This window comes from Typopeltis vanoorti, chromosome 25 (assembly GCF_054136105.1).
Source record: "Typopeltis vanoorti isolate ZY-2024b chromosome 25, IOZ_Tvanoo_1.0, whole genome shotgun sequence".
Lineage (NCBI taxonomy): Eukaryota > Metazoa > Arthropoda > Arachnida > Uropygi > Thelyphonidae > Typopeltis > Typopeltis vanoorti.
Genome location: NC_143573.1, coordinates 44,657,130 through 44,671,921, shown reverse-complemented (window position 1 = coordinate 44,671,921; position 14,792 = coordinate 44,657,130). Strand labels below are relative to the sequence as shown.

The 14,792-nt window shown below is 36.7% G+C and overlaps 1 protein-coding gene across 1 annotated transcript in view; it reads right to left on the bottom strand.

The window, feature by feature from the left end:
* LOC150092702 (uncharacterized) overlaps nucleotides 1–14,792 on the bottom strand; it is a 195,954-nt gene that overhangs the window by 78,540 nt on the left and 102,622 nt on the right. The window contains exon 9 of the mRNA XM_090414261.1: nucleotides 14,690–14,790. Coding sequence (XP_090270387.1) covers nucleotides 14,690–14,790 — 101 coding nt within the window. The remainder of the gene's footprint in view (nucleotides 1–14,689; nucleotides 14,791–14,792) is intronic.

The window sequence follows — 14,792 nt, the reverse complement described above, 5'->3', positions numbered from 1 at the left end:
CTATTCCTAAAGTATAGGAAATTGTCATACAAAATTGTGTAAAATAATCTCTTTATGTATCTTTTTTTTTTTCCGGTTATATTTTAATTTAATTCTATAAAACGCTACTGCACACATATCGGGATTCCATTGTAATCATGTGCCCTAACTGTATGTTATTCCTAGTATTGTTTGAATTACTGTACTGAGGATGTCCCAAGCTACTTGGGATGAAATATTTACATATTAAAACTTATCACTGTGGTTAGTATCAGTGTCGTATTTAGGTATTTCCCGCTCATAGGCCCGCAAAAAGTATCCCCCCCCCATATTTAATTAACATGTTGATTTACATGCATAACCTATTTATATCGTAAATTTGTAATATAAATATATCGGTCTGTATAGCTATGCAGAATCTGATTACATGCCAATATGCTTGCAGACTAAACTTACAATGAGGAAAAGAAAAATATTTCTCTACTTGTGAGTAGATGTGGCATATAAGGAACATGTTATAATTACAAAAATGAGAGCCCGGAAATTTCTGCCTCCCCTCAAAATTTGCCGCTCTAGGCCCGGGCATATACCTAAATATGCCACTGGTTAGTACGTGTGTTTTTTAGTGATTGAAAATATCAACTGCATACTGAATGGGGAACCTATAGAACAAGTAAAATATCAGCTATTTAGGCACAATTTTTAGTGAAAATGGCAAATTAAATAGGGAAATAGACAACAGAATTAGCAAAGCTGGTGGTAGGAAGTCAACTGAACAAGTTTATATGGAATAAGAGAGAAATTAGTCAAAACACTTTACTAGTTATATACAAGACAGTGTTCAAACCAATTTTAACTTATTAATCTGAAAGGCAGGTTATTATTATAATATGGGATATGTCCATGGAGTCAAATGAGTAATCATGGGTGACCCATGCTAACGATTATTCACACAATACTTTAAATACCTTTCCTTAAACTCACTGATCATTGGGGCACTCACAACTACCTCTGGCAAGCCATTCCAATAATTTAACACCCTCCAAGCAAAAAATCTAGTCTGCACACCCTTACTAACCAGACTTGTATACATAACTTCCAAGGTTGATTCCCTTGTTATCTCCCTACTCATGATGTACTGAAAATTTTCTTTTGTGCTATAATAACAAAGAAAGTTAATTAGTGATGAACACTGATTAATCCATCATTAAACATTGATCAGTTAGAAATAGGTAGGAATATTGAAAACATCAACTGCATACTAAATGGAGAACCTACAGAACAAGTAAAACATATCAGCTAATTAGGCAGAATTTTTAGTGAAAATAAATTAAATATAGAAATAAAAAAAAGAAAGAATTAGCAAAGCTGATATGGTATCAAGTCAACTGAATAAATTTATACAGAATAAGAGAGAAATTAGTCAAAACACAAACCTAGCTGTATATATGATGGTGTTCAAACCAATTTTAGCTTATGGATCTGAGAGCTACGTTTGAACACTTGATCAAAGACTAGAGACCATTGATATGAGAGCTCTTAGAAAGATTAAGAGTATAAGCAGGTACTATCATTGGCAGTATTGTATTAAAAACATTGAAGAACTAGACATTGTTAACATTCAGAAATGCATTAGCGGAATTCATTCCAGGTGGTATGGTTATTTAAACAGAATGGGAGAGGAAAGATTCGCTAAACAAGTTTGTTTTTTTGCCAGGATGGCAAGAAAAATACCCAGAGGAAGAGCTAGTTCTAGGTGGACTGATATAATAAAAAGTGCCTTCAAAAACAGCAGTATAAGGTATGATAATATTGAAGTCAGAATACAGATTAGTAATGATGCCCTTTTCATCTAGTACTAAGAATATCCTGTACGCTCCCCCCACCCCCGAGAGTATATTCAGTAATTTGATGATTATATTTTTATTCTTATAAAACTTTTTTAAGTTAGCTATTTCTTTCTGTAGTTCTTTTAGGTGGCTTAGATTTGGATAGGATGGTTGCTATACCCAAGTAAACATTAGTAAATAAGGATCTATGTTCATCATGATTTCTAGTTAAGAGCTTATGTCCTCTGAGATTGTTTGCTTCTGCCATGAGCACCTGTGATGATAAATTTATAACTACATGATCTTCACAAAGTTTTGCACAGAGCATAACATGCTGTGGCTGGTGGAGGATTTAAAATTTTTTTTTTTGGTGCCCATGATTTTTACTTTTGTGAATTTTTTTTTGCATACTTGAAAAAAAAAATAATATAGGACAGAACACAGTTCAGGAATTTAAAATATTTCAGAGTTCTTTGTGCAGAGCCTTCATAGTTCTGTTTATTTTGCTCAACTCTATGAGTAGAAGCAATCTGCTCCCATGGAACAATAAATTTGAGAAAAGCAAGAACTGTATATTCCTATCATGGCATTGTTTAAGGAAGGCTAATCAGTTATAATGACAAATTTTTTCGGCTTACCAAATTGTCACACTCTGAGTACAATATCGCCCACATGGACATTAATCATAAAATTTCTATAGTATTATAGCACAAAAACACTAAATTATAAAAAAGCAATGGCTATGAAGCATTCTCCTAACATTTGGAACTATGGTTGCATTAATCTGCCAAAAATTTGGAGACAGTCATCTTAAGATCAACTTTAATGCATAAACTAATAATTTCTTCTATACATCACCACATCAAGACAATATCTTTTCGTCTCAAAATTTGAAATGTTTCACTTATTCACTGTTGCATATAGACTGTAACAGTAGTTGTGCTCAAATTTGAAATCCAGAGAAATAACCTAGTCACTAAACATCTTTTTATGATTTAGCATTTTTGCATTGTAATATCATAAAAAAGGAAAAAACCACATTTTCCATTTTAGACAGTTATGGAAAATGTGTTTTTTCCATTTTAGGAAAAGTCCTATCACCACCACCTTTTGGCAAGAAACCCTTAAACTTTCTGACAATCTACATCTTTTCTTTATGTAAGATTTTAAAGTTACAATTTCAAAGTAATGCAATGAAATTTTAAACACCTATTCCCTCTAAAAAATAAAATCATAATAAATAATATATAATAAATAAATAAATAAAATATCATTACTTGCCTACAACCCAGCCCAGAAGCTCCAATAGCAGATATGATAATTCTGGTACCAAGAGCATCCTCCAAATTAGACTCACAATTACTTCTAGAATGCTGGAGAGACAGAGAGAGAGAGGGGAAAATGAATGCACATGTATATATACAATAATAAAATTAACTTTTAATTATAAAGGTGATTCAGAAGTTTCTAATTTATATTTTGATTTTATTTTGTGCATCATAATAAATAATTATATCTGTTCTGTATACCTAAATAAAATGCATGCCAAATCAAGTAAATGATATATGAGTAATTTATGTTTAATACTTTAGAAGATTCAAGATTCCTTATTTACTGTTTAGAATGAGTTTTTGAAATTTTCTAATTCAAGAACTTTTAATTTATGACTTGATATTCTGTGATAAACAGCATGGCATTTGACTGTTCAAAGCAGTATAGGACAGTTACACCAACTTCATACCATACCAGACAACTGCTTTCAATTGATCCTGAGATACTGTATCATGCATTCCAAACTTGTTTGGCCACATGCATTTATAGATCACCAGAAACTTTTTCTAAGAAAACTTGTGTGATATGGTCATCAGCAGCTTAACAAGGACAACGAATGAATTTTTATAATCTATAGGAAATGACACCAGACAAGCTCAAAGCATAGCAGATATCTACAGAGAATTGCTTACCATTCTCAGATGACATTATTTTCTTGATCCATAGAATCACAAGACTCACTATGTGAGATCAACACTAGTCAACACGAAGTCTACCCTGTCACTCCTTAAACTCAACAATAGTCTGCACTTTCACCACCCTCTCAGGCAATACATTCCCCCCATGCTCCAACCACACTCCATGCAAAAATGCAAAAAACTCTTATTTCTTCCCTTTCACTCACTATTTCCTTTTGCAACTTCCAGAGATGGCCCATTGTCCTTGCTCCTATCCCTCACTCTACCATATGAAAAATCTCTCCAGTGATAATCCAATAATAACCTTTTAACAGCTAAAATGTCTCAATCATATCTCCCTTTTGTTTTCTATCCTCAGTCTGTCCTTATAACCAATATTGTACAATCCTAATAATTGCTAGGAATGTGCGTGGACTTTTGTGCTCAGATCTCGGCACACAAATCCAGATGTGGTCTGATCAAAGTTTTATATAATGGAACCACCTTCCTTTTATCTCTAATGGTCAATGTCTTTCTCAATATTGTAAAAATTTTCTGAGGTATTAGGTATTATATATACAACCTCAGCAGAATATCCTCTGAACTTTAAATTTCTACCTATAATCACCCTAAACTCCCTCCCTTTCTTCCAATATAACTCCACCAAGTGAATATGAAGCAGCCCATCTGTGGATCTGAAATTTCCAAACCTTACATTTAGTTGCATTAAACTGATATCCCTATTCATTTTCTCATCTCTCTGGTTTATCCAAATCCTCTGAAAGAAAATGAACTATACTTCACGCACCGACCGAGAGTTCGCTTACAAAAAACACACCTCTCCGACGCTTCGAGTTTCTTAGTACTGAGATTTTTTGCTCTCTTGGTTTCTGCCTGATCTCTGATGAAAACCAATGAATTTGAAACAGCTGTCGGGTCAGTGAAACCTGTCAATATGAACCAATAGGAGGCAAATATATGGATGCTATATATAGCATGCATGCCACCTATTAGGTTCGGCTAAGGCAACTCATAATGTGGTGGCAAGCGTATTTCCCATAAGTTCTCTGGTCAAATTTTCGCATGAAACTTCTATAGTTTCCGTCGTCAGCTTTGAAATGATGTTGGATTTAACATCCACCTAGTTCATATAATTTTGCATCGCTGACATGAAGCCTTTGGCTCTTTATTTTTAATAAAGAACTTTTTTATATCTATTAGAAAGCCAGTCACCAATCCAAACCCATCTTTGGATTTGTAACTTGTCATGAGGCACCCTGTCAAATGCCTTTGAAAAAAAAAAAAACAGTGTATATCTTATCTTCATCCACTGATCTTGTTATCCTATTGTAAAAGGTAACCAGATTAATTAAACAGGAGTTCCCCTTAACAAACCCATGCTACTCTGCATAAATAATATCATCTTTATATACCCAATTCTATATACGAGTTCTTACCAATTTCTCCAAAATCTTAACTACAGAAGAAAATACAAACAAGCTTATAGTTTGATACCTCAGTTGTACCACCTTTATGCAATGACACTATCTCACTCTCCAAGAACTTGTCCTATTGCAAGACTTTCATTCAACAGCCAAATTAATGGCAGTCAGTTCCACAGCACATTCCCTTAATACACATGGCAAAATTTCATCTGGTTCCCCCCACATTACTGACATTTACTCAGTACTTGGAAAACATCCTCATTCACTTCTAACATTTCACCACTTCTTATTCCTCTAGAGATAAAGCCTGCTGTACCAGGATGGAACACTAACAAACTGATCATTAAAGAGCTCAACTATGTCATCTGCATTGGTCACCCAAGTCCCATCCAGCAAGATAATCTGTCCATTTTTCCTCCTACTTACCACATAGCAAAAAATTTCTTAGGATTCTCCTTGGATTGCAGTGCTAGTTTCCTCTTATCTAATTTTTCTCTCCATACAATGTTTGTTACTTTAATAGCTAGAGCCTTTATATTCCTCATGCAACTGTTCTCTGCATCTCTTTATATATCTTCCATAATCTCTTTTTCATATGCAATTCGTTTTTAATTTCTCTAGTCATCCAATTTACTCCAAATAACTATCTTCTTCACTTGAAGTATACAATCTATCATTACTGTCAACAGTTTAATCTTGAGTATCTCCTATATGCACTACTGATCTCTCTCTCTTCCCTCAAATTCTTTCATCCATAGTCCTGCTCTAAGTTGGATTTTAAGTCTATGATAGTTGGCTGCTTTATAATTTGGTACAGTCGGCCTAGTTGGCCGAGTGGTTAGTATATCTGCTCTCCAGCCAAAAGGCTGTGGGTTCAAATCCTGCCATGGGCATGGAAGTTCGTGACTGCCTTTGGAAATACTAGTGGTGGTAACAGTAGATGGCATTGGTGTAGATGATGCAGTTCACTGTAGCTGGTAGATTGAGCAGTGGAGATGGAGAGTTATAAAGTAGGTGCCTTCCCTCGATGACTGTTTGGACTCCATGGAGGTGTCACAATAATAATAATATTGCATAAATTTCTTCTGCCTTCATACTTCTACAGCACCTTCCAAGTCAGGACCTACGTGGTCACTCTCACCAAATGCGGCAAGTATAACATCTCAGTTACAATCAGATTCTCTGACTAACCAAATCCCAAAACTCTTGATTCTCATGTTCCCTCCATCAAATGCTGCCTAAGACAGTTAACCCTCAGGAAATCCAAAAATTCAGTTACCCTAGTACTGCATGCTGCCTCCACTGCCCAGTTCATATTACTATAGTTGAAGTCACTTGCTTTGCAATTGCCAAATTAATTTGCCTAAACATTTCCTGTTCATTATCACCATTTATATTCCCTGGTCTATAGAAACATTCCACTAAATATCTTGTCTCATGAACGTCTATCTCATACCATATACTCTAGAAGTAATTACTGTTATTTTAACTGTAATTCTCCACTCTGACAGGACATAATTCATCCCCTACCATGAGTAACATTCCACTACCACACTTACTTTCGCTATCCTGCCGAATTATACTATACCCTTCGATTTCTATCCCTGTTAGAACATCCTCCTCAGTTAACCAAGTTTCACTGATACCAACAAACTTTGGAGAGAATGAGTCAAATCAGTGCCACAAACTCATTCCTTTTTTTTTTCATACTCCTATTATTGGTATACATAAAACCAGTGTATTTTCACTATTTTCTTTTTGCCATTATTATTCCTTGCATATTTCTCTTCTTGGATGTACAATACAATGTACACTCATTTCTCAAGCCACTATCCCCACATGAGGCTATTCCTATTACTTTCCACCCTTGCAATTCTAGTTTCCCTGTCCTAGAAAACAACATGCTCTCCAAATGCCTGCATCCTTCTGCTAAAAAAGAGTCAGCTAATGCCTTTTATTCCCATGTAGAGAGTAGACATTGAACTTCCCACTCAGGGTCCAAAAACTAGATAGGGTTGAAAGGCCTTGCCTACTCCCTATAAGGGAATAAAAAACTGAAGGAAAAAAACTCACCTTCATGCTTTCGATTTCCTTTCTCAGAAGTTCTATTTCTTTTTCTCTCTCTCTACACATCCTTCTTTCAATCACACACGCATAATCATGGCCATTACATAAACCATCTCCCTCGGCCACACTGTCAAGGTCAAATCCATATATATACATATTTCACATTCTCTTCATCCTCCAAATATACTACTGGTATCCACAAATCAACATTCACCCATGTATAAAGCACTGTCTCTGCTGCTGCTGAATCTCGAGATCAAAATACTTGTTGTCCTGCACTTCCCACTGCCTACATTTCATATACACACAGACATTCCCATTCCTCACCTGCCCCATTTTTACACCACAAGATGAATATATGCCAAATGCATAGCAAGCTATGAAATCCTCAACTCTGCTACAAATTATTATTAAGAGAGACCTCCACGGAGTAAGGGACTCATCGAGAGAGGCCATATACTACACACACCAGCTATCACACTTATTCTTGAATTCATTCAGACTGCTTGCACTCACAACATCCAATGGCAATCCATTCCAATCATGTACCACTCTATGAGAGAAAAATCTAGCATTCACCCCCTTCTTAGCAGCATTCATTCTCAGCTTCCAAGGATGCTCTCTTGTCTTTCCCCACCCTCTATATATTGAAAAATCCCATCAATTGAAATCCTGTATGACTCTTTCAGAAGTTTGTAAGTTTCAATCATATCACCCTTCTTTCTTCTGTTTGCTAGTGTCTGTAGTCTACAAATTCTCAATCTGTCTTCATAATCAGTATTCCATAATTCTGATTTTAACACTCTCCTTTGCACTCTCTCCAATATATCAGAATCACAACAGAAACCAAGAGACCAGACCTATGCACAATAGTCCAAGTGAGGTCTTATCAAGGCCTTGTAAAGAGGCAAAATGACATCCTTATCTTTACATGTGAATGTTCATTTCATCGTTGCAATTGAGTTATATTTGCCATCTTTGTCACATGGCTCCTGAACTTCAACTTCCTGTCTACTAACACTCCAAGATCCCTAGTCTCATCAGTTTCTTCTAGCATAATCCCTCCCCCAATATAAAACTACACTGGATATCTAATCATGCCAAAGTGTATGACCTTACATTTACTGATCCAAAATGACCATCCATTTTTCCATACCCACAATCCCAGCCTATTCAAATCATCCTGCAAGTACTACATATTAGCAGCATTCCTGATTAGCCTACCTCTCTTTGAATCATCAGCAAATAGCTTTATGTCGCTTGTCAAATCCTTCCCACTATCATTAATGTACAGCTTGAATAACAATGGACCAAGCACTGATCTTTATGGTACAGCACTTGATATTTTATTTTTTTTATTAATCTTTGTACAGTTTATGGGCAGTACTACCCTTACATCACATCCAGACTTGATATACGCCTAAGCCTTTACAAGTGTTTTACCCTATGCCTGTTCTAGTTATCATTGTAGTTATTCTCTGGTGGCAATGCCATGCCACCAGTGTGCCCTGTAGGGCCTTCAAGGAAAGAACTTTTATATCCTTCTGTGTAAGCCCAAGCTGTTTAAAGTCTTTATAACTATCTGCGCTCCATACACCATGTAAAGAGATGGTGGCATTGGTAAACAGCAGAGTTGCCCCATGCTCCTCCCGTATCTTACTAACTAGATCTTGGTTATTCTTATAATAGTTTACCTTATTATTATGACTATAGGCTAGTGGGTACCCTGTTCCCACCACCTGGACATCAACTACCGAAACATCACCATCCCTTTTAATCACTAAGTCTGGCTTACGCAAACCTACGGAGGTCCTATAATGTGGTTCCACCGCGGTCTCCCAACCTTTGTTCTTAAAGCGATTGTTCAGAATGGAGACCACAGTGTGAACTGTGCGTGCTACTATTTCTTGCTATTTATAAAGCCTGCTTGGTTACTGTGCTTTTGAAATACAGTTATTCTAATTAGCAGTGTGTGCTTTCTCTCTCGTAACCTTTCTTGCTTATACTATTGCGTACTATGTTTATCTACCTTTCACACTATGAGTCTTATGCCTATGGATACTAGAAAATCTATTTTTATTGAGACTGCACCACTAATATCTTTTAATTGGCATAAAACTCAGTAATATGGCCAGTTGATTTCTCTCTCTCTTTCTCTAACACAAATTCCTTCAGTAAAATTTTACACAAACAGTCGCGGTCTATTTGCACTTAACTATACGCTTCGGCTATCTCACTTTGTTTCCTGCTCACAAGTCCGATAATTTTTTTAGGAACAGTGCATTGTAAAATAAACAATCATGCAGCACTCTATTGACATATAATTAAAACACATTTGTTTACATAAAAAAATAAAGTACATTAAATAAGCGATAGGGAGGTTTCTTTCTCTACCTATCCTTTGTACTTTTGGTATAAAGAAACAAACTTTCTCGTTTCAATATTAAATGACTAAACAATATATTTACTCCGTTACTTCTCTGCTCAAGAAAACCAGATTGCCGAGACTAATTTACTCATAAAGAGATTAACTAGCTATGGCAAGTTATCTTACAATTCATATTACAGTTAACAAATCAGAAGACTCACTTATAGATATTTTTTATTACTATTTCTTATCAGTCCATCTATGACATATCTCCTGGATTACAAAAAGAATGTACGTTAAAGGTTGGACACACTTACGGAGGCTCTTTGTCATGACACCTTTCATAAGTCCTGCCTCAAAGTCTCTGTGATTTTTCTTTCATCTCAGGCCTTGCTTCAGGGGGGCGTTTTGTCAGACTATTAGCAGTTCTTGGACTGCAATTTTCCCAGTACTCAAAAGCTCAGGCAAGAAGTTTTAGCATACAGGCTTGAAGATCGTTCTGAGGCTTTTGGCTTCGGTTGACTTCCCAATTTTTTTCCTCTGCCGTGGGTTCACCGTAAAGTCTTTCTCTGGGTCAATATGCTTCTGGTTCTCTGCCGACTGCCTCTGTTCGATAACAGTGCCTCGCCTTTCTTTCTGTCAGCAATTGGACCTCGCCGCCTCTTGACTGCCTCTGGTTCTCTACCGGAAACTGCCCCCGATGTTCGGCTCAGTCCTCTTTTATTTTCACCTACTCGGGACCTTGTACCAAGGGTTGTAAACATCGAAGAAATCGGCAGTTCTCCTTGATCCTTTTGTTAAGGCCAGCCCATTCTTTTTTCTCCTCTGTGTACTCTTTTTTTTCTTTGTCTTGTCGGGCAGCAGAAACTTCTCTGAAACTAGTGGACCCCTTTGATACTAGCTTTGAAGGTGTTCATGCGCAGAGCTCACAAACAACTTTCTCACACACTTAATCGTAAACAACTTTCTTGTGCACTTATACATAGCTATTATACATTATACAAAGTTCCGATGGCAAGGCATTGCCTTTGTTTTTGACAGTGTCAATGGCGTCATGCCTCCGTACGCGGACCCCATGGGTGCAGAAGCAATAGTGGGCTATATGAGACAATGTCTCACTATAGTGGCAGCCAGCCCTAGAGTTTGAGTCGTCACTACCCTGTCGAGATATGCAGGCTCAAGTGGGTAGGGCACTGATCCTCATCCTGATAAGGTCAATATACTCGAACCCAGGGTGGAGTCTGGTGCCATCCCTTACCCAATCATGCTGGGGAAGCACCAGATATGACTCTTTTAAAGGAGCACCATCTACAGAAGAGTGCAGCAGAGATGCCCATCTTTTGTGTTCTGCAGGTGCTGACTCAATTAAGGTACCTTGATAATGGGACCAGCGTTTAGCCCACCTAAAGTCTTCTTGTATTAATTGACTATAGAAAGCCTCTTTGCAGATAGGAGAAGATAGTTTTAATTTCACGATTCTGGACAGCCGCAGGTGTGGGATCACCAATCTAAGTGATGGAACCCCGAGCCTGCCGTCCTTCACTCTCGTGTGGAAATATGGAGTAGGGGTGTCAGGCGGCAGTCAGAGCCATGATCTCACAGCTGAATGGATAGATCTGTCCATTTGGGACAGTACCGAGATATATGTCATACCAAGCACTATAACACTGCACAACCCTTGTGCAATGGAATTACGATACATTCTTTCCATTCATGTGGAATCTTCCCTGTTCTGAGACTCATATTAAACAGCCTGGTCAAAGTAATAGCCAGTTCAGCTAAACACTCTTTTAGCACACGTGATGATATCCCATCACTCTCTATTGCTGAATTCTTATTTAGTTTGTAAAACAGCTCTAATACCTCATCCTCATACACCTTTGTTCACAAACGTACCTGTTGAAGAAGTCACTGAGATTATAAAAGATCTCTTTCCAAATGATATTACACAGCTCTTCCGCCACTGCCTCAAGTCCACTTACTTTAAAGTAAACAACATAGTATATCAATAACTAGAAGGCTTAGCCATGGGCAGTCCCCTGTCACCACCGTGTGCAGATCTGTTCATGGAAAAATTAGAAAATTACATCCTAGCAAAAATAAATCCAAAACCATCAGTCTGGTGGAGATGTGTGCATGATGTGTTCATTATCTGGAAAGACAAGGAAGACTTAACTCGGTATGTTAGTCAAGTAAATAATTGTTTAATGTCCGACTAGTTTCACTAACTAATATCTGTCAGCATTTTCAGGGATACACTGGTAAGCAATGGAAAGTAACAAAAACTAGGAAACTAACCGACAATTCTAAAAATTATATAAAGTTATCACTCTGCGTGATACAACACATGTGTCACAAGTACAACGTTTTATTTGTTGAGATATTTATTGCAATTTTAATGAAAGTTCATTTCTTTTTGGTTGAATGATCTGATTAGAGTTTTCCATATATCTGGTAGGATTAAGCCTTGATTCTTATTTAAGTTACCTGTTGAACGGGCAACTGTAGCAGCTTCTTTGAATGTTCTGGAATGGTAGTTCTCTTCAATGTAGGGCATATACTCATATCCCATTCAATATTATGGTTGATAGAGGCGAAGTGGGAAGAAAGGCCTGATATATCTTGTCTGTTATTCCTTACATAGCCTATGTGTTCTTTCTTTCTTTCTTGTTTCAAAACTTCTAGATGTCTGTCCGATGTAATTGATGCCACACGAACAGGGTATGCTGTAAATTCCAGAGTATTTGTAGAAAGGATGGATATCTTTCGGGGATCTTATAAACTTTTGAATGGTCTCAATAGGTTTAAAGGTTACTCTGATATTGTATGGTTTTAGAATAAGAGCTAATTTTTTGGATATGGTACTAGCAAATGGAATTGTTATAGAGCTGATGTATTGGGTTTCATCTCGTTGTCTTTGTGGTATGTCATTAAAGAGAATCTTGTTGATGAGTCTTGTAGGGTAGCCATTTAGGGATAGATCTCTGGATATTTTCATTAATTCTTCTTGTAAGTCGCCAGAGTCTGTGTTACACTGTATAGCTCTTTTTTTAAGCATATGGATAATGCTGAGTTTCTGGGATGTGTGGTGAGACGAGTCGAAATGGAGGTAGTGTCCAATGTTGGTAGGTTTTCTATATACCGACAGGTTGATGCTATTGTCAGTTTGTTTCTTAATAAGGACGTCTAGGAATGGAAGTTTATTATATTTTTCTAGTTCCAATGTGAATTTGATAGTGTTGTGGAAGCAATTAATTTTGTTTAGATAATCCATTAGTTCTTTTTTGCGATTCCAAATGATGAAGATGTCGTCAATATACCTAAACCATGTGGTTGGTTTAGGGGTAATTTGGGATAAAATTTGAGTTTTCAAATTTTCTAAGAATAGGTCAGCACAAGAAGGAGAGAGGGCTACCTATGGCTAATCCAGTAAGTTGTTTGTAGTAAGTTTTTTGCCATGTAAAATAATTCGAAGTTAAACAATGCTTAAACAACTTGGTGATGTTTGGTGGGAACAAGTTTTCTAAGATGTCGATGACTTCTGAAACTGGAATATTTGTGAATAGAGATGTGACGTCCAGGCTAGCCATAATATTATCTTCAGAGATACGGGTGTTTTTTAATTTCTCCAAGAAATGTTATGAGTTCTTGATATAAGAATCTGTGTTGTGAATGTGTTCTCATAACATTCTGGCTAGATATTTTGATAGTTTGTAAGTAGGGGAATGGATACCATCTACTATTGGAAGTAATGGTGTACCTTCTTTATGGATTTTGGGAACACCATATAGTCTTGGAGTTAATGGATGCATAGATTTTATTTTTTTGATTAAGTCCACAGGCCAGTTGGTCATATCACGTTATATTACTTTGTCAAAGTAGTCTGCTACCAGTGTTAAACCAAATCGTTCATGGCCACATCGCTGTTGAATGTTGAGCTTCTAAAAATCTCTCCAAATGGAGAAAAAGGTGGAATTCACTAAATACAAATTTTGGTTCAATAGTTTAGATGCTAGAAGACTTCCCAAGTGAATTGTTTGAGCAGTTAGCATGTTTGAGCAGCGGTGTGAGGTCATGCATTATCATGAATAAAAACAACTCCAAAACAGAGGAGGCCTCATCTTTTGCTTGTAAAATGCTACATTTTTTTTAGAGTCTAAAAGTGAACATTACATTTATTGTTGTTCCTTGAGGCATAAAGAAAATACAGTACACATGATCTTCCTAGAGAAAAGTATCTGCTGGAATTTCTTTGCCCTTGGAGATCATCTATGCTACTGGCTATTATTGCATTGATTGCTGCTTACTCTCTGTTGCCACATGAGAAATCCAGGTTTTACCTCTTATAGTGTGATTCAAAAATCATTACCTTCATTATGATACTGTCCAAAAAATGCTCACTGATGATCACAATTTGTGATCATCAATACCTTTTTTGACATCCATCTTGCACAATACTCTAAATGTTCTGTGACAGTTTCGTATAGTAAAGAATGAGAAATATGCAGGGAAACACGTACTCAACTCAGAAATGATGAATCTTCTGTTTTCTCAAATTTTCTCATTCCACTGGTCAAGCGGTGATTAATGATATGCGGCCAGTTTGGTTCTTCATCATGTACATTTATCTTCCCTTCACTGCACATATTATGTGATTTACTCACTCATGGCATCCATACACTTCACACTAACTTTTCAATAAATTTCAGCCATGCAGAATTTATTTTTGGCATTAAAAAAATTTTATCACTGACTATCTCACAACTGGCAAGATTTTCTATTTTCTTATTCATTTTATGACATGATGGCAAACTTATAAACACAAACTGAGAACTGCTAATATATCTGTAGTATACTTTCTGAGTCTTGCAACATCAGCATGCAGGTGCATCTTAGCTCCTGCCCCCACTGGTACTGTTGGTATGCATAATTGAAATTTAGTTTCTGGATGCACCTTGTATACTCTGCATCCCATCCTTACCTACCAACCAAATTTCAAGACATTACACATTGCAACATTAAACTGGTAGATCTATTCACTTGCTGACTCACACGGTCCATGCAGATCCTCCTGTAAAGGCACATCTACTGTTTTCTTTTAGACTTGCACGGTGATCCGAATGCATTTCTGAATTACAACCAGAACTATCGAACT